General features: G+C 36.4%; 1 protein-coding gene across 3 annotated transcripts in view; it reads right to left on the bottom strand.

Moving 5' to 3' along the window:
• Positions 1–12,330: 12,330 nt before the first annotated feature.
• The window catches only part of GRHL2 (grainyhead like transcription factor 2), a 208,946-nt gene continuing 195,463 nt past the window's right edge, over positions 12,331–25,813 (bottom strand). For all 3 annotated transcript variants that reach the window (XM_003760308.4, XM_023496425.2, XM_023496424.2), the window contains exons 14-16: positions 24,004–24,089; positions 16,076–16,140; positions 12,331–14,780 (exon numbers count right to left, since the gene is read on the bottom strand). In XM_003760308.4, the coding sequence (XP_003760356.3) occupies positions 14,666–14,780; positions 16,076–16,140; positions 24,004–24,089 (266 nt within the window). In that variant the 3' untranslated portion in view covers positions 12,331–14,665. The remainder of the gene's footprint in view (positions 14,781–16,075; positions 16,141–24,003; positions 24,090–25,813) is intronic.

The following is a 25,813-nucleotide window of genomic DNA, read 5'->3' as shown; positions in this document are numbered from 1 at the left end:
AGGGAGATAATATTCCTCCTATATCCTTTTGCCTTTCAAAGACCAGTTAAAGAAAATGGCCAAACTTCTAGTAAATAAATACAGAAAGGCTTGTTTTCTGCATAGAGTTGATCTAGTGCCCCGAGGATCTGACACACATTAGCTGAGAGCCTTTAGAGAAATCATTTGCCTCTTTGTATTCTAAGCAATCCTCTTCATAATCTAAGTTATAGAGAAAGTGCCAGCTTGCAATGGTAAAGGGTGATTCCTTTCTGAGAGTTCCCTGTATTAGTGAAATCATAGATTTAGTTCCTATTTATATCTCTGTTTCTACAGAGAACTCATTGGAAGGGGCTACCAAAAAACAGCTTCTACCTTCAATGTAGCTTTCAACTCTGGCCACAGCGACCCCAAGTGAGGGGTGTGAGGACATTGAGGGAGCAGGGACCACTCACCTCATTGTATACTGAACAGAAACCCTCAGAGAAGGGATGGGATTTGTTAAATGCCTTTGGCAATGCCCTTCACTCAATTGCCTCTTCTGTAAGAAAGACCTGTTTCTGTACAGAGATGTGCTAAGATGAGTAAAGCGCTTGTTGGGGAATGAATACCACTTGCCCTAGCTTCCATTATGGAGGACCCTTGGTAGCCTTGCCTGGTTTAAGAATTACAGAACCTAAAACTTCTTCTATTGTTTTTTTTTCTTGGAGAGGACATGATCAAATCAATTATTCTAAAGGACTTTAAAAGAGATGATTGAAAAGGTCTAGGTCGTGCCTCCTTGGCCACAGACTCTTACTAAATTGCAATTTTTTTTCTTCCAATGAAGCCCAGTGCTGGAGAGTATGGTACCTCAGCTGTACAGGACAGAAATAACTGGACATGTGGTGATTGTGGACACTCAACCAAATGTATCAAAATCATCTTCTCCCTTGCTTGCCACTGATTATTTCTGTTGTTCACATGGATTATATTTCTCCTTCTCCATCCCAGAAGCTACCAGTCAGTATTGTATGTAGTTTAATCCAATGCAAAGGGACTGTGTTAAAGGAACATCAGCATATTGAAGCCTAATAGATTTTGTTCAATATTTCTGCAAAATAACATTGAGTCCTGGAATCTCTGGAAAAGGAAAATGTCCAATCCAAAATAAAGATGATGTATGATGTTTGAGGGACTGGAATAAAATGGCTTACAACTTGAAGGACTCCAAAAGTGCTGTAGCTTTATTCATGAGGTGGGGAGAAGGGGGTAAAGGATGAGTCAAAGAGTGTCTCATCAGCATTATCTAACAGTTTATTTGCCACTAATGGATTCAACTAAACTGGTAGTTGTCGATCGTCTTACTGAATTGGCACTGCATCCATAGAAGATGTGTAAATCTCAGCTGGCAAGGATGCATTTTTGCAGTTAATAAAACCATCTAAAATCTGTGATCCAAAACCCATTCCCCCCTAACATTGGTACCTCCATCTTCCTGAGCAAAATGCTAATATTTCCACCAGAGGGTGAGAGGGATAAGTCAGTACCAGCCAGTTCACTACCTATGACCTACATGGAAGAGGAAGAATCATCTGGTTCTTATGAATTTGAGTGCTAACTCTATCTGCCTTTCTAAAAGAATGGATGGGGGGAGGCTGCACAGCACAGTGCTGACCTTGGAGTTACAAACACCTAGATTAAACTTTGCCTCTGATATTTAACTAGCTATGTGACTAAGGTCAAAGAATTTAGCTTCCCTGAACTTCAGATTTTTCATTTTTAAAATGGGTATGATAATACCCATAATACCTACCTCACAAGCTTGTTGTGACATTCAAAGGACACAATGCATGCAAAATTTATAGCAGCATATGAATGGCAATTATTATTTCCCACTCTGTGAGTAAATTCCCTTATCCTATTCATCTTTATTGCAAAGCTTCTATGTCTCCTCCCTTTCCAGGGCTTTTAGCAAATGCTAGCCCAGATATTTGATGCCAAAAATAAGACCTAAGCAAGGTCTTTTTTTTTTTTTGTCTGTGCAACATGCATTTGTGCATCACCACAAGGCTTCAGATATATTCCCATTCCATGGGAAAGGAATTTGGTGGAACCTTGTAGAATTCCCATCTTCAATCCAATCCAAGGCTGCTATTACTGAAATATCCAAGAAATTACTCATTGGGATATGTCCTTTAGCTACTTTTTCACAACTATAAAGAAGTCCATTCACTGAATCAATAGCAACTTCTCTTTTAGCTTTGTTTCTAGAATCACATAGCTTGATTATTGTGCAAACCTTATACTGGACTATCTCCCTCTAGCAGAAGAAAATTTTTATGTTAATATCAACGGAATGAAGAATTGAAGAACAAATGTTGGTGCATAGCTATAATCCCTGATGCCACAGGAAACTGAAACAAGTGGATAGCTTAAGTTTGATAATTCTGGGCTGCAGGGGAGCTAAAGTGAATCAGGCATCCACACTAAGTCCAGCTTCAATATGGTAAGCCCCTGTAGAGAGAGAACACCAAGTTGCCTAAAGAAGAGTAAATTGACACAGATCAGAGAACAGATCAAAGTTCTGTTGCTAATAAGTAATGGAATCAAGAGTGAAGGTCCCTACATTTCTACTTTTAGGCAAAATAGGGAGACTCACTTTCAAAAAATAAATGAATGAGTGAATAAACAATTGAATGAATGAATGGACAAGATATATATATATATATATATATATATATATATATATATATATATATTTTTTAAATGAATGAATGAATGTCAACAGAACCAAACTAATAGATATAGGAAGCTACAAGCCCAAGGCCTTGATCTGTGAGATGATGTCCAGATTCTCTGCTTCAAAAACAAAGGGTCACTTTTGATCTAATGAAGAACAGAGAGCCAAAAGAAGTTAATTTATAATGATGTCACCTAAGAAAGAAACATCTCATATCTGAGGTTATTATGTATTATATAACCTAATTAGTTTCTGCTGGAAATATATCTCTACCAATATCTTAATCATTTCTGTTATCTCCAGATCTGTAAAGAGGTGAGAGAGGGAAGGGGAGAGACAGACAGAGAAAGAAAGAGAGAAAGAAAAAAAGAGAGAGAAAGATGAGTTAGGCAAGAGAGGCAGAAAGAGACAGAGACAGAGAGACAGAAATTCAGACAGACAGAAACAGAGAAACAGAGAGAGACAGAGACAGAGAACAGAAGTTAAGTCCCTGCTCTATTAATTCCAAAGTTTGATAAATTCAGGTGAAAATATCATCACAACAAAAATCTCCAAATAGCAGAAAAATTTCCAAGTCTTCTAAGCCTCCACCAATGACTTACTTGTGTCAAACAATTTTCTCCACAACCAAATTGACAATAACAATCACAAATCACATTTCCACAGCATTGGAAGATAGATAAAGCCCTTTCCTTACAACAAAATAAAGAACTAGAACAGCCTCCTGGAGATTATTGTATTCAGAGTACAATTAGAATCTCAACACCTTTGAGTGAGATGGGGCTTAGAGATGATTCCTATCCAATCCAATCATTATGAGGACACAGACACAGAGAAGTTAAAAGATCACGCAGGTAGCTAGTAACAAAATGAGGAGAACCCAGATATTTAATTCAATAGTCCCAAACCACAGATTCAGAGACTCACAAGATTTTCATGGAATGTCCATATTTTCTATACCTTATTCATTTAAATGAATATCAAGGAAAAGTACTGATAAACATTTAACAATCAGCACTCTGGATGAATATACATGTATATACATGATACTTAAAATTTTTATTTGTGTCCTTTACATTTTCTCTATGCCTTCCTTATTTCTAGAATCTCACAATGATTAACAAAATGATAAAACTATGATTTATAGTGTTTGTTGACTTCTGAAGTATAAATACTCAGTAAAAATTTAACAACTGGCTCTGCCTTGAGCTATCTCTTGCACCTTTCCCTGTATGTATTTGGCTGTAGTTTCTCATTTCATGTCATTTTCACAACACAATTCTAGGAAATGGCTTTAGCTTGGTTAATCATAGGGCAATTAGGTGGTTCAGTAGATAAAATACTGGACCTGAAGTCAGAAAGACCTGGGTAAGATCTGTAGTCAGATACAAGTCACTTAATCCTTTTTGCTTCAGTTTTCTCATCTGTAAAATGGGAAGGAAATGGCAAACTATTCCAATAACTTTGCCAAGAAAACCCTCAAAATGGGAGTCATGAAGAGTCAGACATGACTGAACAACAATAAGAAAAATTTATGAAAAGACTTCAGAATTTCTGGAGCCAGTATATTAAATCAATTTCTGGCTTGTTACTTCTCTCTCATACCCTTTTCAAACAACAAGGAATGACTGTGTAATTAGTTTGAAGCTTTTCCCATGGTGTTTAGTATAATTTCAACCACCTGATAAGACTATAACCTCAAAAGAAAATAAATGGAAAAGAATGGTTGTAGGGTTGGGAAAGAGCTGGATCTGGATTTGTTGTAACAGATTCTGACTCTAATATTGATTCCCCAGGTGACCTTGGGGAGGCAATTAGGTGGCACCATAGTGCATAGAGTACCAAGCCTGGAGTCAGGAAGACTCATCTTCCTGAGTTCAAATCCATCCTCAGACACTTACTAGCTGTGTAACTCTGGACCACTCACTTAACTCTGCCTCAGTTTCCTCATTTGTAAAATGAGTTAGAGAAGGAAATGGCAAATTACTCCAGTATCTTTGTCAAGAAAATCCCAAATGGGTTCAACAAGTAATGGGGCCACCAAGGCTTGGACAAAATTGAAAAATAGCTGAACAACAATCAACAAAGATGATCTTGGATAAATTCCTTCATGTTTCCTGAACTCTGTTTGCCCACATGTTTTTTTTTTAAAAGACATTTGAATTGGATGGTCTTTGGGGTCACTTCTAACTCTTAGTTCTACAGTTTTATTATTTCTCCTCAAAATCCTATACTCTCATTGAGCTTAGATTTGGGAAATTCATTTTTTTAAACAATTAAAACAAACAGTAATATAGCAAAATATCACTGCTGGTGAGATCATATGATTCCAGGGAGAGTTTTGTTTGTACTGATAGAATTTTAGCCGTAGTACAGGCCACCTTCCTGACCCCAACCTCTGGAACATTATCATTTCACTTGATATTTTGATGTATCTTATTGATGTAGGTATCCCTTCCTATACAACCCACCTATAACAACATCATCTCTATCTCTCTGAATATATGCCAAGCAGGACTACCCAAGCCAATGGAGTACTTACTACCAAAAATAAAAGATATCTGATATTCTCACCCAGACAAAGACCATCCTATTTTTTCATGGAAATGATCCTCCAGGATGCCTCCCAGGTAGAACTGGAATTATTCCAAAAAAAGAAGCCTTTAATGTACTCTAGCATTTGAACAAATTATTAGGTTTCCTTATTCAAATGCACGGAAGTGATGACTTTGACCTAAATATTTTTCAGGACAGATTTTATCAATCTACTCCCTGGATGAAGGATTAGCCTTGTACTGCTTGGCCCAAAAGGCTATATTAGGAAAAATGGATCGAATTATAGAGAGCAGATTTTAGCTTACTATAAGAGAAAACTTTCTAATCAAGCAAAATCGGTCTGAATGAGAAACTTCCTCATTTTTCATTTGCCAGAGCTTTTCAGGCAAAGGCTGTATGACCCCTTCTATCTGCTGTAGAGGTAATTATTTTTCTGCTATGTGTTGGACTCAGTGGTTTCTAAAGTACCTATTGTATTAAAAGATTATAGGACCATATAAACATCTCAGTCTGGTATCTATTGAAGTCATATAGAGCTAAATGCTTCCTAATGATGTTGCAAGGGGAATTAGTAGCAAAATGTAGGTTTAATCAACTGAATGAATTACCTTTTTATTCTTATACTTGGGCTTGATGGTGCCATTAAGGAACCAAACATCTTGTATGTGTGTTGGAAGTCATGATCACATGAAACATTTATGATTTAGTGATGATGTTACCTAGATGATACTGATATATACTCACTGTCCTCTAACCTAAGGCATATATATATATATATATATACACACATATATATGTATATGTATAAGTATATATGTACGTATTATTGAAAGTAACATTACTGAGCCAAGATAGAGGCAACCCAGATGAATTCTCTCAACATTTCCCTTCAAAGAACAATAAAACAATACATCAAGTCACAGTTTGGACTGGCAGAGCCAACAAAAGGTTAGGATGAAACATTTTTCGGATCTAAAAATCTTAAGAGGTTAGCGGGAGAAGTTTGTGATAATAGGGTCTGGCACCGTCTGGAGTCCACATATCTGGTAACAGCAACAGTGGCTACAGCAGCAGAAGCAACTTCAGGAGCTCTCAACCCAGAAATGCTAAGAGGGTTAGACAGCTGCTCAGAAAAAGATACCAGGAGAACCTTTGCTGGCATTTGGTATAGCTAGCACTGATTGACAATTCTATTGCCTTATGTATTTCTGGGTCATCATTCCAGGGTAGAAAGAAGTGCTGGGGGTTGGTCACAAGATGGCAAGGGTCCTGATCACAATTCGAAGGAAAAGAGAGTGCTGATATTATGTTATAATCAACTATGACAGACTTCGCTCTTTTCAGCAATGCAATGATCCAAGAAAATTCCAATAGACTTGGGATGTAAAATATTATCTGCATGCAGAGATAAAACTATGGATACTAAATATGGATTGAGGCATAGTATTTTCACCATTTTTTGTTTGCTTTTTTTTCTTGTGGCTTATCTCCTTTTGATCTGATATTTTTGCAGCATATGACAAATATGGAAATATGTTTTATAACATATCAAATTGTTGTTTTGGAAAAGGGAGGATGTAAGGGAGGGAAGGATAAAATATTTGAAACACAAAATCTAACTAATATTAATGTTGAAAACTATATGTATTTGAAAAAATAAAATAATATTGAGGGGGGAAAAGGTTTAATTTTTTTTTAAAGGCACCTTTTAAATGAAAAACAAAAACACAAAAACACAAAAAGTGCTAGTACTTGTAGGTTGCAGGAAACCAGGATCTTTTTCTGGATAAGAAAGAGCGTAGCTCAGGAGAGCAGTGACCATACATCTCCTAAAATCTAACCACCATAGAAGCACCAAAAACTTGCAGACCTCTAGAACTAGCTCTGGAAATAGCTGCATGGGAAAAAGCTTCAATTTTAGGACAATGCCTTCCTGCTCTCAGCTGAGCAGAGCTCAATTTTAACATAAAGTTCAAAGTCAAAAAATAGACTGGAAAATAAGCAAACAACAACATAATAAGAATTTGACCAGAAAAATCTACTATAATGAAAGGGAAGACCAAGACTTAAATTAGAAAAAGACAAAAAAGTAAAAATAACTACAAGGAAAGGCTCAAAGAAAATTGCTAATTGAACCCCAGCCCAACTAGAATTCCTAGGAGATTTAACAAAAGAGATGAATGGTAGAGGAAAAATTGGGAAAAAGGAATGAGCAGTGACAAAAATTATGAAAAAAAGAATTAATAAACTAATAAACTAAAAAAAAAGAATTTTACCTCTTGGTAAAAGAGGTCCCTCTCCCCCCAAAAATGAAATCACCCTAAATAACAGAATTGGTTATTTGATTAAAAAAAGAGATACAAAATTTCCCTGAAGAAAAGAACTCCTTAAAAAACAAAAGAGGACAAATGGGAAAGGAAGTACAGAAATTCTCTGAACAAAAAATAACAGCAATAATAATAACAAAAACCTTTTTAAAAAATAAAATTGGCCAAAATGAAAGAGAGGTACAAAAGCTTATTGCAGGAAATAATTCCTTAAAAACTAGAATTGGACAAGTGAAAGAAAGATAATGACTCCATGAGATGTCAAGAAACAATAAAACAAAATCAAAAGAATGAAAAAAATAAAAGAAAATGTGAAGCATTTCATGAATGCTTCAAGAAAATAAATTAAGGAGAGATAATTTAAGAATTACTATATTATCTGAAAGCCATGACCGAAGAAAGAGCTTAAACATCATTTCAAATTTGAGATGTCAAAAAATATCAAAGAAAAATGCTCCAATATCTTAGATCCAAAAGGTAAAATAGAAATTAAAAGAATTAACCAATTATCTTATAAAAAAAGATCCTAAAATGAAAATTCACAGGAATATTATATCAATCTCCAGAGCTTTCAGGTCAAAAAGAAAATATTTTAAGCATCCGGAAAGAAAATATTAAAATACTATAAAGCCAAAGTCAAGATCACACAAAATTTATAAGACATTAAAGGAATGGAAGACTTGAACTATGATATTCCAGAAGGCAAAGGAATGACTACCAACCCACTACCTAATTATGCAAATTATAATCAATTACAATCAACAATAACCTACCAGCCAAACTGAGTATAAGCTTTCAGGGGAAAATGTATATTTAATTAAATAGCTTTCCTGGTGAAAAAAAACGGTGAACTAAAAAAAAAAAAATTGATATTCAAACATAATACTAAAGATAAACATAAAATGATAATCATAAAGAGTTAAAATTATTTATATACCTATGTGGGAAAATGAGACATGTAACTCCTAAGAACTTTATCATTATTAAGGCAATCAAAAATAGTTTACATAGAAAGAGGACATGAATGTGAGTGATTAGGTTGAAAGTATCTCCAACAAATAAAGGGGTGAAAAAGAGGGATGCACTGGGAGAAGGAGGAAGGGAGAAGTATAATGGAAAGTTTTCTCACATAAAAGAGGCATACTTTTACAGTGAAAGGAACAATCGATGGGGCATGAAATGCTCTACCCTTACTCTCTTTGGAATTGGCACAAAGAAGGAATTATATGTGTGTATGTTTTGTGTGAATATGTATGTATGTGTATATGTGTGTGTATAAATACACACACACACACACACACACACACACACACACACTTAGTTGTATATAAAAATGTAAAAAATGTAATCTACCCAGTAGGGAAATGGGGCAAATGAATAAGAACAAAAAGAGGATGATGATGAAAGGAAGGACAGGTTAAAGGAAACGGTGGTTAGAAATGAAATGGTCTTTTGAGGAGAGATGGGTTAAGAAAAGATAGAAGAAACAGATGAAATTGGGATAGAGAGAAATACACAGTAATAATAATTGTGAATATTAATGGGATGAGCTTAACCATAAAACAGAAGCAGATGGCAGAATGGATTGGAAACCAAAAATCCAACAATATGTTGTTTATAGGAGCCAAATTTGAAACAGAAAGATACACAAAAATAAAGGGCTGGAATGGGTTCCGATATACTTCAGATGAACTAAGAGGATAAGGTGGCAATTATGGTCTCAGAAAGTGAATGCAAAAATAGATGAGATTAAAGAGAATGATCAGGAAAGCTGCATTTGAGTAGAGTATGTCATGGACAATGAAATAATATCAAAAAAATATTTACAGCAAGTTTCTTTGATAAAGGCTTCATTTTTCAAATATTTATTGAGTTTATTTGAATCAAGTTTATAAAAATAAAAGCCATTACCAAACTGATTAATGATCAAAGTCAGTTTTTAGAAAAAGAAATCAAAGCTATTTAAAGTCGTATGAAAGCAAAATGAAGTGAGAAGAACCAGATCACTGTGCATAGTAACCACAAGGTTACTCTGATCAGTACAATGATCTAAGACAATTCAAAAGAACTCATGATGAAAAAATATTATCCACCTCCAAAAAGAAAACTGATGAACCCTAGGTACAAAATGAGATGTAATTTTCTTACTTTCTTTGCTTTGTTACTTTTTTGAAATATGACTATATGGTAATATATTTTCCATACTTTCACATGGATAATTGATATCATATTACTTGCCTTTTCAGTAGATAGTACTGAGAGAGGGAAAGAACATCCCAGAATATAAAAAGGATGTTAAATATAAATAAATAATAAATTGAAATATATTGTGTGAATATATCTATCTATATGTATGTATACATGTATATGAAAATGACATTTCTAAGGAAAGGTTTAGAGATGAATTTTAAGCTGGGGTTCAAAAGAGATAGAATATAAATGGTACAGAAGAGGAAGGGGCAGAAATATGCAAAATATCAATTAAAGACTTTTGGGATGTGAGTTTGCCTAGAGGGAAAAACAGCAAGAAATAATTCTAAATAGTTACTAGGGGAAAGTTGATAAACAGTTTAAAGTGCTGAGCTGTGGAGTTTTGATTTGTTTGAAAGACAAGGAGATACTGGGGGTTAACCAAATCACAGATTTAAAAGCAAAAAACATCCTAGAAGTGATCTAGTCCAACCCCCTTACTTTATAAATGAGAAAATTGAGGACCAGAGAGGTTAAGGTAGCTTGCCCAGTAGTTAAGAGTGCTGGGATTGAAGTTAGGAAGACTCATGTTCCTCAGTTTAAATCCAGCTTCAGACATTTACTAGCTGTAGGATTCTGAACAAGTCACTTAACTATTATTGCCTAAATTTCCTCATCTATAAAATGATCTGGAGAAGGAAATGGCAAATCACTTCAGTATCTTTACCCTCCCAAAAAATTCCAAATTGAGTCATGAAAAGTCAGACATGAAAGAAACAACACAACAATAACTCAGTGGGTAGTAAGCATCAAAGACAATGTCCCTGAGCAGAGAATTGATAGGATGATCTTTCCTTTTCAGAAACTTTATTCTAGCAACTGGGTTTCATTGGAAAACATTCTGGATTGAAGAGACAGTCCTGCTTTTCAAACCCAGTTCTGAAGTTTACTATTTTTGTGACTTTAGGTAAATCATTTAAACTTTCTCAGCCTCAGTTTCCTCATCATGAAAGAATTGGACTATATACCTTTGAAGGACCTTTCAAGGTCTTCCATCTATTATGCTATAATCTTTAAATAATGACAGAAAGAATATTTAGCAGGGTATCTCAGTATTCTAAGAAGGAGTATATTGTTGCTTAGACTAGGATGATCCTGGGAGGAATGGGGATGAAATGATAAAATTAAAAAGACCAATGTCTTTGAATTGAGAAGATGTGTTATCCAGTTAGAGGGGGAAAAAATAACATCTATATGATGAGATTATACATAAGTGAGTGGCAGAATCTAAGCTTCCTCCTCCCTGTCCTACTTTCTTCAGTGCCTTTTCTGTGTACACCATCAGGGAGGAAGCATTTAAAAGAAATTTCCTGATTGTGTCCATGCTGTGACCTGCCTCTGTGGGAAATCCAGGGGCAACTAAATACTCACTGCATAGGGCAGTCAATCTCCTGCCAATGGGCTGAAGAACCCAAGGCCTCACTGAAAGCACCAGACGCTTCTGTTCACTCTTACATTATGAATATTTATTTTTCTTCTTAAAAATGTACAAAAAATAAAATAACTGTATTTTTAGTTTATAGATTCCCCCTCTCCCATTTACAAAACTATTAAGTTACATAGGCTATTGGTGTGTTTTGTTTTATTTTTTTTTAACATGAAAGCAAATTGTACACAATGCTTCTTTTGCTTGCCATGAAGAAAGGGCCTTTCACAGAATTTGGCACAAACCCTCCTGTTTCTGTTGAGTTCGAGCAATTTTAAATAAAGGGAAGAATTTAAACATTCCATCCATTTCATCCACATCCTGCATCTCTGCAGAGGCTGATATGAAGGCATATGTGCCACCTGGGGGATGGCTCTGAAGGAAAATCAGATGGCATTTTCCCGACAGTCCCACTTCCAAACCAGCTGTGGCATAGGTTTAAATAGCTTAGCGTAAACAAGTAAAGCACTTATTTGAAGTGTCTCCATGGTCCGCGGATCAAAAACTTAATGTCTGTTTTAAAGTGACAAATAAGACAAGAAGAAGGGTCAAGTTCTTCTGTGTTTCTGGAGTGCATTTTGCCCATAAATTTCTGACACTTGGTAATTTATCAAAGCATTGCTAATGTGCTCCATAAAAGGCACATCAAAGCTAGTCCATGAGCTTTTCCTTCAGAGGAGGAAGCAGCAGAGAGTCTGCGGCATGGAGAAGAAGGAAAGGGATGTAGAATGGATGCAAGGAGGGAGGGAATTGGATGCTGATGGCTGCCTGCAGTAGGCTACAATGTCTAGGGAAGGAAATGGAACAAGCCCTCGGACCCACTCAGCACCCCTGAAGAGATACTGGTCACTATTTCTTTGGGGAATAAGTGATACAAATTTTTGCCCAAGAATAGTTACCATAAGGATATGGGCCACATCTCACCAACAGGAAATTATCACTAATACTTGCTAATGATTATACTGGCAGCAGGAGATGGTATTTGGGGAATTTTAGAACTGACTAGTCAAAGTCTTCACCACAAAATGGGAAAGGTGAATAGCAGGTAGATTCTATTTTTCCTAGAGGAAACTAGTCACTAAAGTGCCAGGAGTGGTTAGAACAAAGCTACTACTTCCCTGAGTTTGGGAACTATATCTTAATGCGGACAAGTTAGATGGATGTGAAGTAAAAATCACATCTTTTTTCATTTGGAGTTTTTTCAGCAATAAGTTTAGAAGTATTCAGGTCAAACCCATGAACATCATGGTGAGATGGACCAGGTGTGACATCAATCAGCTCCCTGTGTTGAGTGACACTGCGAAAAGTCACTTGGGAAAAAGGCGGATGTGATTTGACCTGTTGTATAAAAAAAAATTTGTTTAGGGTGTAATGGTACATTTGATCACAGTTTTATTTTCCTTCCTCTGGATGACCACAGAGAAAGAATAACAGATTTGCAAGAGAAACACAAGTGAATTACCACTTTATCTTCCTCCCTACCTACTCCCCATTTTTAGGCAACTTCTGGATTCTCTTCTATATTCTTCTAAGTAAGAGGGGCTTGGAGACTATCCAAGGGAGGAAACTTAAATGGGAGCAGATGATAGTCCAGAGTGGGTCTGGATGCAGATTTGGGGCAGCTCCATGGAGGGGTTAGATCTTCCTTGTGCTGATTTGCAATGCTCATTGCCAGCGCTTGAAATCCAGGGTGCCTTCCATTGAAGACCTCAAAGTGCTTTGTGTATGTCATCTAGTGGCAAGATATATTCTAGACAAAGGGGAAACTGAGGCAGGGGAAGACTAAGAAATTCATACTGGGACACAAAGCCCATTCTTCTCATTACAGGGACTCGATGCCCTGGACTCTCTGGCCAATCACAGAGAGCATGTTTATTGAAAAATGTGGTCAGATTCCTTTGCCGTTTTAAGAGATCATCTACAAAACATTTCTCTTCCTCTTCATTTCCCAGGAGCTCTCTCTCTAAGCCAGATCATTGTTTTTGGAAAGGACTCCCAAAGGAAAAGAGTGCAGCTCTGGAGGTACAGGGACCCTTTACACTTTCATTTATTTTCTTAGCATCTGATGCCAGTGGAAGGAGGCTGAGTTAAATTTAACCCTTGCAAGTGCCTATGTTAATTAGATCCAGTTATACCTAAGAGCTCATTGCAGTGGTCAGGCCCCAGCATGGGTAATTTAAATTTTTAAAAAATTAACCAATAAGGTACATGGAAAGCATGTTACAGTCTGGTCCAAATCCTGCAGTAACTTGATGGGATATAGAGTTGGTACCGAGAGGGACCCTCAGATGCTCACAGGGTTTTTGGCATCAGCATACTAGAAAGGCACAAGGAGCCCCTTTGATTTTTCTTGAGAGAAAACCAGTAGTAAGGGGACATGAAAGAACATAATCAGGGGATACATGCAACAGGTCCAATGAAAGGGAACATAGTAATAGAGGGGGAAAGGGAACTCCCTGAGAACAGGGAAAGAGACCCAGGGGAGGGGCTGTCTAGAGACTAGCCCTCTCCACTGGCAGCAAATTCTTAGGCTCACAGCCCAGGAACACTAGCTGACTTCAGGCCAGTCTGCTGCCCAACACTGTCCCTGGGGGAGGGGCAGGACGAAAACTCTTGAAGAAAAGTGAATTTCAGGGCATGCACCCCACCCCCCAAATACAGTGGCAGTAAACATGCCCACATACAGTAGGTAAAATATATTATTGCAATATTATAAACATTATATACAGATGCTAAAGAGGCATACTTTTCAGGTCACTTACAAATTACACGGTAGCTGAACATCTTTCTGTACAAGTCCCCATGGGCTACTTGCTGGGAGCTTCCAGAGGTATTTGACAAGATTGCCTTCCCCAGGACAATGACGGGGGGTTTCTCACTGATGAATGGGACTGTTGGACTCTCTGTTCCACCTGGGTTAGGTCTACCATGGAGTAGCCCACTTTGTCCGGCCATTTAATGGGGAAAGAGGAATAACTAAAACGTTCCAGCCTTCCCCAACTGAACCATTCAGATGCTTTTCCCTCAATGAGGAAGGCCCAAAGCTGTCTCATGCTGAAGATGCATCACTCCATACCCAGGAGTGATCTCTAGAGCCCAGACACTAGCTGGCTCTGGAGAGTGGTGGGCAATAAATAAGAGCCAAGGGGCTTTCCAGCTGGGGGTCTATCAGAAAACCAGGCCTCCCTCAGCTCTGCCCCAGCAACCTGATTAATGGGCCAAAGGCCCCACCACACTAAAAAGGGCATTTTTTTTCCTTTTTCCCCCTCCCCAAAGCAGTCTTGTAACAGCATTTCTCAGATAGGTGACTTGGGTCTGCAGGGTTCTTGGGGATGGAGTGGAGCATGTTTTTCTCTGGGAATGAAATGCAATGACAGTTCCTGCAGAGGGGGCTTGCAGGGTCAGTCAGATTTCCATCAGAGTGATCTTGAAGCCATCCACCATGCTCTCCATGTTAAGAATGAAGGTGTCCTCATTGGAATAGTGCTCGATGATGTTATCATCCATGTTCACCAAGATGCTGGAGAAAAGGGGGAGAGAATGGCAGCTGTGAGAGAATTCAAGAGCTCAGCACAAGGGGTGCAATTATGGAGATGTAAAATGACATCTTGATATCTTGAATCCATACCTGGCCTCTAAGAGAGGAGACAGGCTTTCTTTATGCTCTCAGGGCATAAAGAGCCACAATTAGGGTTTAGAAGCTTTAATATAGTCTGTCTTTTCTCTTAAAACAAGGATTGTTTAGTTTGTGGTCTGGGAATTAAAAAAAATATTGATAATTGTTATTTCAATGTAATAGCTTTTCTTTGTATTCTATTTTATGTATTTAAAAACATTATTCTGAAAAAGAGTCCATAGGACACCCAAAGGGAAGCCAGGAAAACCTGATTTCAAATATCACTTCAGATACTTACTAGCTACATGACCTTGGGCAACACTTAGCCTCTGCTTGCCTCAATTTCCTCAATTATAGCATGGAGGTAATAGCTCCTACCTCCCAAGGTTATTGAGAGGATAAAATATATAAATATTTATAAAACCCATAGAAGGCTTTACATAAATGATAGGCATAGTGATGGTGTCACAAAAAAGTTAAGAACTCTTATTTTAAAATCATTTAATAAATCCTTCCTTTTTCTCCTCTCTCGTTCCCTCTATCTCTCCTTCTCTCCCTCCCTCCTTCCTCCCTTCTTCTTTTCCTTCCTTCCTTCCTTGCTTCCTTCCTTCCTTCCTTCCTTCTTTCCTTCCTTCCTTCCTTCTTTTCCTTTTTTTCTCCTTCCCTCCCACCCTCCTTGCCTCCCTCTCAAGAGAAAGGTCCAGGAAGAATGTTTGGGATTTACTTTTTCATCCTACCTATCCTCTCACATGAGTAAAAATTATTAAATTTTTGGTGTGAGCAATTACACGTCAGAAATCAATAAACCCTACAAATCAGGCTTGATTTATTGTTTTAGTGATTGCCTAGATTGAAGGAAGTGATGAAGAAAAAGTTATTAATGCAGATTCATAGATTTATAGATTTATAGCTGAAAGAGCCCTTGGTAGCCATTAAATCAAACTTTTCATTGGTGAGCAAACTGAGGTACTGAATGATTAAGTGATGATTAAGTGATTTGCTCAGGATCACCTATACTAAGTGTCTGAGGACAGGATTTGAACTTGGATCAAAGTGACTTCAAGTGCAGTGTCTCAGGCAACCTTTCTAAATAATTTGAGGGTGTGTGCATGTGTGTGTGTGTGGGGGGGGTTGTTGTTGTTTTTGTTCGCTTGGTAGAAGAGAGAGATTTTATGAAAAGTGATCATATTTTTCCTTACCCTTTTTTGCTTTTCTTGTAAAGTTTAGTAATCTTCTCCACTGGCAACCCATATTTTTCAGATATCTGTAAACGCCAAAAAAAAAAAAAAAAAAAAAAAAGGCAGAAAATGAGTAAGTAGAGAAGAGATTGCAGTCCAAGATTAGGTGATATATTTAAGACCTTTTGATTTCTTTCCACTGGGATTTCTACTGAGATGTCAACATGCTCCATTAATGAGACATTTTCAAACAGCTCCACTTAGTGCAATTTAGCCCAGGGGCCGGAGAAAGTGAAACATTCAAATCACTCAACCAAGGTCTTTTGGGGAGCAAAGCCCAGGGCATTTTCTCAATCCCTTCTTCCAACAAGTCAAATTTTCAATTCATTTCATGTCAGGAAGAAGTTAAAAAAAATTCGAATGTCTTCTTTGGGCACTATTCACAAGCTGAAATGTCTCTTACCCTTGGCTAAGGTATAAAGGATTATATCCCCCATGACACCCCACTCCAGCCTCTGCCCCCAGCATTATTCAGATCTACTGTTTGATGTGACAATGAATAAGTCTTCACTCCCTAGAGGAGAAAAACTATTCTGAACACATCAGCATCTTGATTGATTTTAGTCCGGGAAGGGAATTTAGGGGAAAAACAGATTATTTTAGATTTTGAGCCAAAACAGACTTCAGAGTTTATCTAACACAACCTCATTTCATAGATGAGGAAACCAAGGCTCCCATCACCCAGGTGAAGCTCCCATTCCTCTGAAAACACAGTATCATTTCCATTACTAATTAAGGAGGTTATTGAAACTATAGTAATAACTATATCCCAAAGTACTTCAGCACTATTTTCTCTTCTTTTGCTGAAGTGGTCCTTCTTCAAAATATTATCCTTTCTTCTTGAGCCCCTGAACACATCCCCTCCTATTGCCTTTCTTTAAGACTATTCCCCTTCTCCCTAATTTTCAATATTCCTATGCCTGCTGAGACCTTCATTATTGCTTACAAACATGACCAAATATACCTTCTTTCGATCATTAAACAACCTTCACCTTTTCTTATCATCCTATAACTTTCTTCCATTCATATCCAAACTTTTAGGAAAAAAGCTATTCTTGTTGCCTCCATTGTTTATCTCACACTCACTTCTCAATCTCTGCAGTCTAGGTTCAACTTTGTTATTCAGCTGAAACTGTTCTCTCTACAATTATCAGTCCACAGATGGTAAATGACTACTTTTCCCTCTAGCAGCAAACCTGAGAGGTTTGAAGATTTCTAGTTCCAGGACTCATGAATCCCTGTGCTCCCTGAAGACTATCAATTAGCCATCCAGAGTTAATCAACTTTTAGAAAGTAGTATTTAATTTTAAAAAAAAGTATTTGTCACAGTCTCCCTACCCCAAAGCTAGGGGGGCATACTCTAGGCTGAAACTTAGATCAAGTTGTCTGTATCATTTTCTATATTCTTGTTACATAGTATATACTTAATAAATCTTTACTGAGTATTAATATTAAGTTGAAAAATTTTTCCCTCTCAAGAAGAGATCCAAATATAACTTTAGGACTTTTTCAACAACTTTGGTAAGCTGGTACCTTCATTAACAGCTGAGATATATCATTCAAAAAGTACCTAAAATTTGCATCTGAAACCTGAGGGGATGGAACTCTGTGATAGAAATAGTTTGACCAGTAGAATTTAGTTAATGAGATTTGTCACATTGTTATAATAGCATAAATGACATCATACGGGAGATGTACAATCAGAAAAGGAAGTAGTTCAGTCATACAGTAAGCAGAGATGACAGATTGTTGATACATATATAATGTGTTTTTTAATTTGTTAATTACCTATTTTATTTTTTAATCACATACATCTTTGTAGTTTTATTTTCTGCAGTTATTTCTTCTTTTAATCATTTTTTCTCAATAATATTTATTTTTTCCAAATACATATATAGTTTTAAATATTCATTTCTGAAAGATTTTGTGTTCTAAAATTTTTCTCTCTCCTCTCTTCCCTCCTTCCCTCCCCAAGACAGCAAGCAATCTGATATAAGTTAAATACGTACAATCCCTTTAAACATATTTCTATATTTGTCAAATACATGCGTAATGTTAAAAGACTAAAAAGAAGAAACATCTTGTTCATTAGCTTTACTGAAAGGAAGGCAGGAAGGCAGGAAGGGAAGAAGGCAGAAAGAATGAAGGAAAGAGGGAGGAAGAAGCATTTCTAAGTACTATGTGCCAATCACTACATTAAATGTTGGAGGATACAAAGATACAAACAGAAAAATTGAGCCAGTCTCTGCCCTGAAGGAATTCACACTATATTGGGGAAAACAACATCTAAAAAAAGTTCAATTATAGAGCAGATGAAAAAGCCTGGAAGGTCTAATGGTGAGGAAGTGGTATGGGTGGCAAGAGCCAAAGTCATTTGGTCCCATAATTAGGACAAAGAGTAGTGTCAGAGAGCTTCAAGGAGCAGAGGCAAAGCAGATAGTAAAGTCTGAAGAAGGTAGTGGCAGGACAAGTGGCAAGAAACATAATATGTCCATATATGGACAAGTAGATAAGAAAGTATGGATGGATCATAATCTGCACCTTGCAGAGAGCATATGCATTGATGAAGTCAAAAATCCATTTAAATATTGAAATTTAAATAATACTATTCATATTTTAAAATATGAATAACATTTCCATATGCTAGAAAAAATCTTTCCTAAGTCTGGGACAGATGCTAGACCTACTTGAGACTGCTCTCAATATGACATCCCACCACTACCACCATCCAATCACTACCATGGCAGCAGATATTATGAGGATCTTTCTTCTTTTATACAGGTGTAATCAAATTAACTATCTTCATTAAAACAAAATACTGATAGTCAAGGTTAATACATTCAAAGCAAACACAAAATGTGAGTTTGATGGTCAGTAATTTGATGTGAATATTTTACCAAGCAAGGACTATCCTCACTCATAGTAATGATTTAAAGCACAGTTCAGCCTCTTTTGAAATACCTTTAAATTACCTAGATATGCTCCAGATATTCAACATGGGAATTCTGTTCATTCCTTCAGCATTTCCACTCTCAGCAGTTAAAGATTCATAGACTTCAGGTTGTCAAATTTGCCCTATGGTCTATAATTGAAAATGGGTTGGTCTAACAGCTGAGGGTGCTATTTTGCTCTTTTGATATGGAGTTCTAATGTAAATTTCTAGCTCTTGGACTACTTGCATCCAATAATCAGATAAAAGCTATTGCTTAGGAGGGCCCATATTTCTTCCTAGTTTGTCAGCAGATATTTAGTGTTCATGGCTCCATGGGATTCTCTATAAAATCTCAAAGAAACTCTCCACTGTCCTCAGAAATCAGCAATAAGAGCTTAAATATCACCATCAATTCTACAGATCTGATCCTTTTCTAAATTTCAACCTGAGCAAAAACAGAATCTTTTGGGCAACACTAATAGTAATTATCATTATCTTTATTTTTGTTGTTATTCAATAACTTCAATCTTGTCAGAATCTTGTGATCTCATTTGTTTTTTGTTTGTTGGTTGGTTTTGACAAAGATATTGCAATGGTTTGCCATTTCCTTCTCCAGATCATTTTACAGAAGAGGAAACTGAAGCAAATATGGTTAAGTGACTTGCCCAGGATCACACAGCTACTAAGTGTCTGAGACCCAATTTGAACTCAGGAAGATGAATCTTCCTGACTTCAGGCTCCGCACTCTATCTATTGTACCATATTTAACATTTTAATATAAATTATGAAGTGATTATTGATAAGGTAAATTATCAAGAATTTATATAATCCAATAAAACAATTTCCTGGGAGCATGGTCTAGTAGACAGAGAAAGTCAGCCTTGGACTCAGGAATATCTAGGTTCAAGTCTCTTCTCTGACATAATGACTATGTGACCTTAAACAAGTCACTTAACTATTCAGTATTCTTATGCAGCTCTCTAAAACCATAAGATGCAAAGCAGATGCCATCTGCATTGACATAAAGAGTTTTTCATTATGAGTTCCCTATATCAAAGAAATTAGAGGTCTAAATGAATAATCTTTCTACCTTATAGTCCAAATGTACACCAAAAATCCAGACATTGATAGGACACTCAAAATATATAATGGGAAATTCATAGTGCAACACCATGTGTACATTGATCATACATTTAGAGCTATTAGGAAACCTTAGAAGTCATCTAGTCCAACCCATTCATTTTACAGATTATAAAACATAATCCCGGGTAGGTGAAGTGACTTACAATCTTAGATGTATAACTTTTGGCTTTAGAAGTCATTAAGAAGTCCTCTGTATCTGTTGGGTTAAGCCATATACCTATCCAAACATCTATCCATTTCCAGCCTCTAGGATAAGAATATCCAGAGTAAGGTACTCTGATGCCAGCCTAAACATGTGATGAAAATGTTTCTGAATGGAACAGGTCTCTAGGTTGGCTTTATTCAGTCCTTTTGCTTCTTAGGTGGAAGACTGAGACAGCATGGAGGAATAATAGAGAACCCCTAAGAAACAAATATTCTCTAATACATGCCACAGTGGTATCTGCTAACAAAAATGTTACTAGACAGTATTTTGTGAATTTCTTTGGAAATATGCCATTGTTATGAGCACCATCATGACTAAGTAGGAATTAATAAGTAGGACCAAAAATAATGAACATTATACCACAAAACCAAGACTACTGAACAAGATAAAAATCACATAAGTCTTGTGAGGTAGAGATTTTTCTTGATTGGTGTGGCTCTGTATTAAGAGAGTCAATATGATAGAAGGGAGAAATGTACTAGATTTAGAATCAGAGGTCCTAATTTTGAATGCTGATTCTGCTAGTTACTTAAGTCAGCATAGTATCATAGAAAAGATACAGTGGAACCAAGATTTGGAGAAGCAAAAAGAAATACAAAGGGCTTCCTCTCAAATTTCTATAAATAGATCTTGAGAAATGCATCAGAATACATCTGGATGGGGAAAACTCAGAAAAAGTCATAGCGAATCATTTTCCCAGCCCAGGTCAGTATAGGGAGATAGACAGAGAGGTCTATAGACACTGGGGAGGAAATTTAGACTGGACAAACATTCCAGCAGAGGAAGGAATTGTACAGTAGAACACAAGTAGGTCCCAGACCCTTAACTGGGCATTGTGACAAGAACAGATGCCAGTTTACAACTTTATCAATCACACAATATCCATTTCCAAGTTGCAAACCCAGAGTAGACTAAGGAAGGGATTTGTGTTGCCTAGGATGGGCATTGCAATTTCAGAAACAAGTAACAGAAGTGTGGCAGAGGAATAACCAAGACAAGAATCCCAGACCAAAGGAGAATCTGCAGTTTTGTGACTCTGAACTAGTTGCTTAGACTCAAAATTAGGTTAAGAACTTGATGAGCACTTTGCCCTGGATCAGACGACTTTAGGGACATTAAAATCTTGTAGGTCCCTATGTTAAACTGTTTTTGAAAGCCTGGAATAATAGAATAATCAATACCCTAAGGAAGAAGTTAAACAAACTCAGATCTTTCTTCAAGAAGTACACAGCGTTCAACCTCAGTATAAAGTATGAATTTAGAAAATAGGCTGGAAGAATGAGCAAACAACCAAACAAGAGAATTACATCATAAAAAGCTATCTATTATGGTGACAGGGAAGCTTAAAACGTAACCCAGAAGGAGAGAATGATTCTAAAACATTAATAACCAAACTTCAAAGAAAAACACTGCTTGGACACAAATTTAACTACAGTTACTGGAAGAAATGAAGCAAACTTTTTTTGAGTTGCATTTTTTTTTTCTGGTGAAGAATCAATTAAGGTTTATTGACTTGCCCAGGTTTCACAAAGCTAGGAAGTGTTAAATGTCTGAGGACACATTTGAACTCAGACTCTCCTGATTCCAGAGCCAGTGCTCTATCCACTGCATCATTTAGCTGATTTGCTTGAAGCTTGAATTGCAAATATCCTTATAAGTAAAATGGGAATACTAGAGGAAAAAATTGGAAAATAAATGAAAGAATTGGAAAGGGAATTAATATCTTATTTAACACATCAGATGCAAAATCTTGCCCAAGCAACAAATTCCCTAAAAATCAAAGTGGATGAAATAGAAGCCAATGATTCCATGAAAGAACAAAAATATTAAAATAAATTTAAAAGACTAGAAAAAATTAGATGAAAATGTAAGATATTATGATAGCAAAAACAACTGACCTAGAAAACATATTGAAGGAAAAATTTAAGAATTTATCTATCATAATCCTAGACATCATATATCAAGAAATCTTGAAAGAAAACTTCCTAGATTTCTTAGAACCTAAGGGCAAAGTAGAAATATAACTACCAATTACCTCCTGAAAGAAACTTCAAAATGAAAACTCCCAAGAATTAGGATATAAAATACAGATCTTCCAGGTCATCTAGAACTGACTTGTATTCTCTACAACACAATAGCAATTTTACTTTATTTTTAAATTGATGAATACCACAAAACATTTCCATATGTAAAATAGAATAGAAAAAGTAAATTATTACACATAAAAATGCAAACAGCTTACTTTTTAAAAAGCAAATAAAATTCAACATTTTTTGAAAGGTGCTCTGCTTTTCTGTGTTTTGCGTGAATAGTCACACTTCACAAAAATAACAAAAACAGCAGGATGTATAAAGATTATTTTTTTTAAAATCTTTAATATGATTACTTCAACAAGCATTTATTAAGCACCTACTAAGTGCCAATCACTGTGATTAGTGCTAAGGATTTAAAAAAAACAAACAAACAAAAAACCCTGTCCTTTAAAAGCTCATAAACACACTAATGATTATGACCCACTTTTCTTCTTTTTTATTGACCACTCTATGGTTAACTTCCCTATTTTCCTCAAATGTCAACTTCTCTTTCCATTAAAAAAGGATATAAAAATAAAAAATAAAACAAACATCTCCTCAAAAATCTTTAGTGATGTCACAAATAATGCCTTCCACAATCTGACATAGTTGATTTTCAAACCTTGCCACATCTTACTCCTGTCATGTATCCCAGATCTAGGCAGATTAATCTCTACACTCCAAACACACCCAAGTCTTTCCTGCCTTGATATCCTTGCTCACATTTTCTACTCTGCCTGAAATCTGCTCCCTCCCCTTCTTCACCTATTGAGTTCCTGCTTATTCTGAAAAGTCAACTCAGACAAAGACTGCATCCTTCCTGAAATCATCCTAAATCCTACCTTTGGGGCCAGATCTCCCAGAGTGCTTTGCAGCTCTTTAATGTCCTTAGCATGTGTTACAGTTCCTTTTGGATGTGTCAAGTTCTTACTAGTTTAGCACAGTGCTTATCACTGTATCCTACACTTAAAGAAACAAACAAATTGCATTTGTGATTTCATCGGGGTAGAAAGTAAGGAGTTCTCTCTATTAATAAAGATCTTCACCTACCTTGCAATTTGTAGACTTAGAGAGCTACTCAAGGCACTGAGAGATTAAATATAGCAAACGTGTCAGGAATGAGATGTGAACTTAAATCTTCCCAATTCCAAGGCCAGCTGGCTATTCACTATGGTACACTGTCTTGAATACAGATAGTAGCCCTATGAATAGTCTGCATTTAATTAAATACCTGTTGACATAAAACTAAAACTAAATGGTTCTCCTTTGGTCTTTTGTAAATGAGCATGTACAACTTCACAGGCTAGTCATATTTTGTATCCTAACATTGTCTCAATAGTCATATATTTGGGAACTGTTCATTCTTCCAGGTTTTCTCTTTCTCTCTATAAATGGGAAAAAGCAAAGCCTTTACAAAGCTTGATATTTCTGATAAAATAGTTTCCAAAAATTGCCAAAGCTGCATTTTGAGAAATGGTTTTAAGTTAAGAAAAATGTAATGAGGTTTCCTGGTTGTTGAAAAGAGCTCACTGCTTACCGCTTCCATTAGTCCTTTTACCGTGGGTGATTTTAACATCAAAGCATCAAACACATCATCTGTCTCTTTCCTCACGTACAAAAGTACTGCAAGAGAAGGGGAGAAGGGGAGAAAGTGATTAGATTTGCAAGGAAATGCTACAGATGAATGATTCCCACTAAACAGACCTTCAAATGTGGATTGTGAAGGAACGATGCCATTTAAGGTCCTGACCCCTCTTCCAGCCACCATTTTGCAAGAGCAAATAAAGCATTCATATAAAGTTTGTGCAGCAGGAATCATGGAAATAAATATTTAATGCCAAATAACCTAAGCATGTCTCATAGCATGAGCTCATGAAAGGCTGACATCTTGTTTTCTATGCTTTCAATACTTACTTAAGGGCAGGAACCTCTCACCCCAACCCCAATCCTGGCCCAGCACAGTGCTTTGCTTATATTCTAGAAATGGTACAGTATAATGGTAAAAGTAATTTCTGTTGTTGTTATTGTTCATTTACGTCTGACTCTTTATGACCCCATTTGTAGTTTTCTTGGCAAGGATACCTGAATGGTTTATCATTTCCTTCTCCTTTTCATCTTACAGATGAGAAAACTGAAGCAAAGAGTTAGGTGACTTGCCCAAAGTCCCATAGCTAGTAAGTGTCTGAGGCCATATTTGAACTAGGTCTTCCTGACTCCAGGCTCAGTGCTCTATCCTTTGCCCAACCCACCTGCCCAAAAGTACTACTCAATTATAAAATGAATGAGTTGGACTTAATGACATTACAGGTCACTTTCAATTCTAATACTGTATGATTGAACATTAACAGAAATGTGTTTTAAGGATTACTTGATCCTTATGATGATAATGATAATGGGCAGAGGAGGGGGGAGTTATGGTAATTAAGAAATAAGGCAGCATGACCTAGCAGAGAGAGTTGGCTTTGGAGTAAGCAAGACATGGATTCAAATGCTTCTAAAATTTACAGCCTGTATGACCTTGGGCAAGTTATTTATTTCTTGGTGCTCCAGATTGCTCTCTGTGGTATAGAGATAGTGACAAACATTGGTAGAGGGACTTCTCCTAATCCAGGAGACTCATCTGTCAATGAGATCACAGTTCCAGTCTTTATCCAATAATAAGTACAACAAGTATTCACATTTTCATGGAACTTTAGTATTTACAAAAGTTATTTCTTCACAACTCTATGAAATAGGAAATGAAATGTATCATTACTTCTAATTTGCAGATGAGGAGATTAAGGGTCAGAGAAATGAGAAGTCTTGTCAAGGTCATATAGTCAATAAATGACTGAGCAGGGTTTATTCAAATGCAGATCTGTCTCCTAAGCCCAGTTTTCCCCTCTAGATCATCCTGATTTTCCAAAATTATAATCTATGAAAATGCTTTGAAAGCAGTAAAGTACTGTATCATATAAGTTATTGTTATAAAACAGCTTTGTGGAATATGTGCTGACATATTCTGGGGTCATATATATTTTTCAGGATTGATATTAGTTTTGGTTAGAGTTTTCATGAAAGACTATACAGTTTTATCCACCACTTGTGCATTAATCATTAATTAAAACCTCACATTGCTCTTTGGCACAGAGACCCTAGGCAGGATCATGAGCTACATGAAATTGGGGTTCATTCCTAGGAAGCTTCCATATGTTCATTATAATTTTCCTATGTTCCCAATAAAGCTGGAATTAATATAATTTTTTTTCTTTTTGCATTAATCAATTGGCTTTATTATATTCATATTCACAGATTATTAGAGGTAGAAGACTATCACAATCAGATTCTAGTCCAAGCCCCCATTGTAC

This window comes from Sarcophilus harrisii, chromosome 1, assembly GCF_902635505.1.
Source record: "Sarcophilus harrisii chromosome 1, mSarHar1.11, whole genome shotgun sequence".
In the NCBI taxonomy this organism is placed as follows: Eukaryota; Metazoa; Chordata; class Mammalia; order Dasyuromorphia; family Dasyuridae; genus Sarcophilus; species Sarcophilus harrisii.
This window is presented reverse-complemented; position numbering and strand designations above follow the sequence as displayed.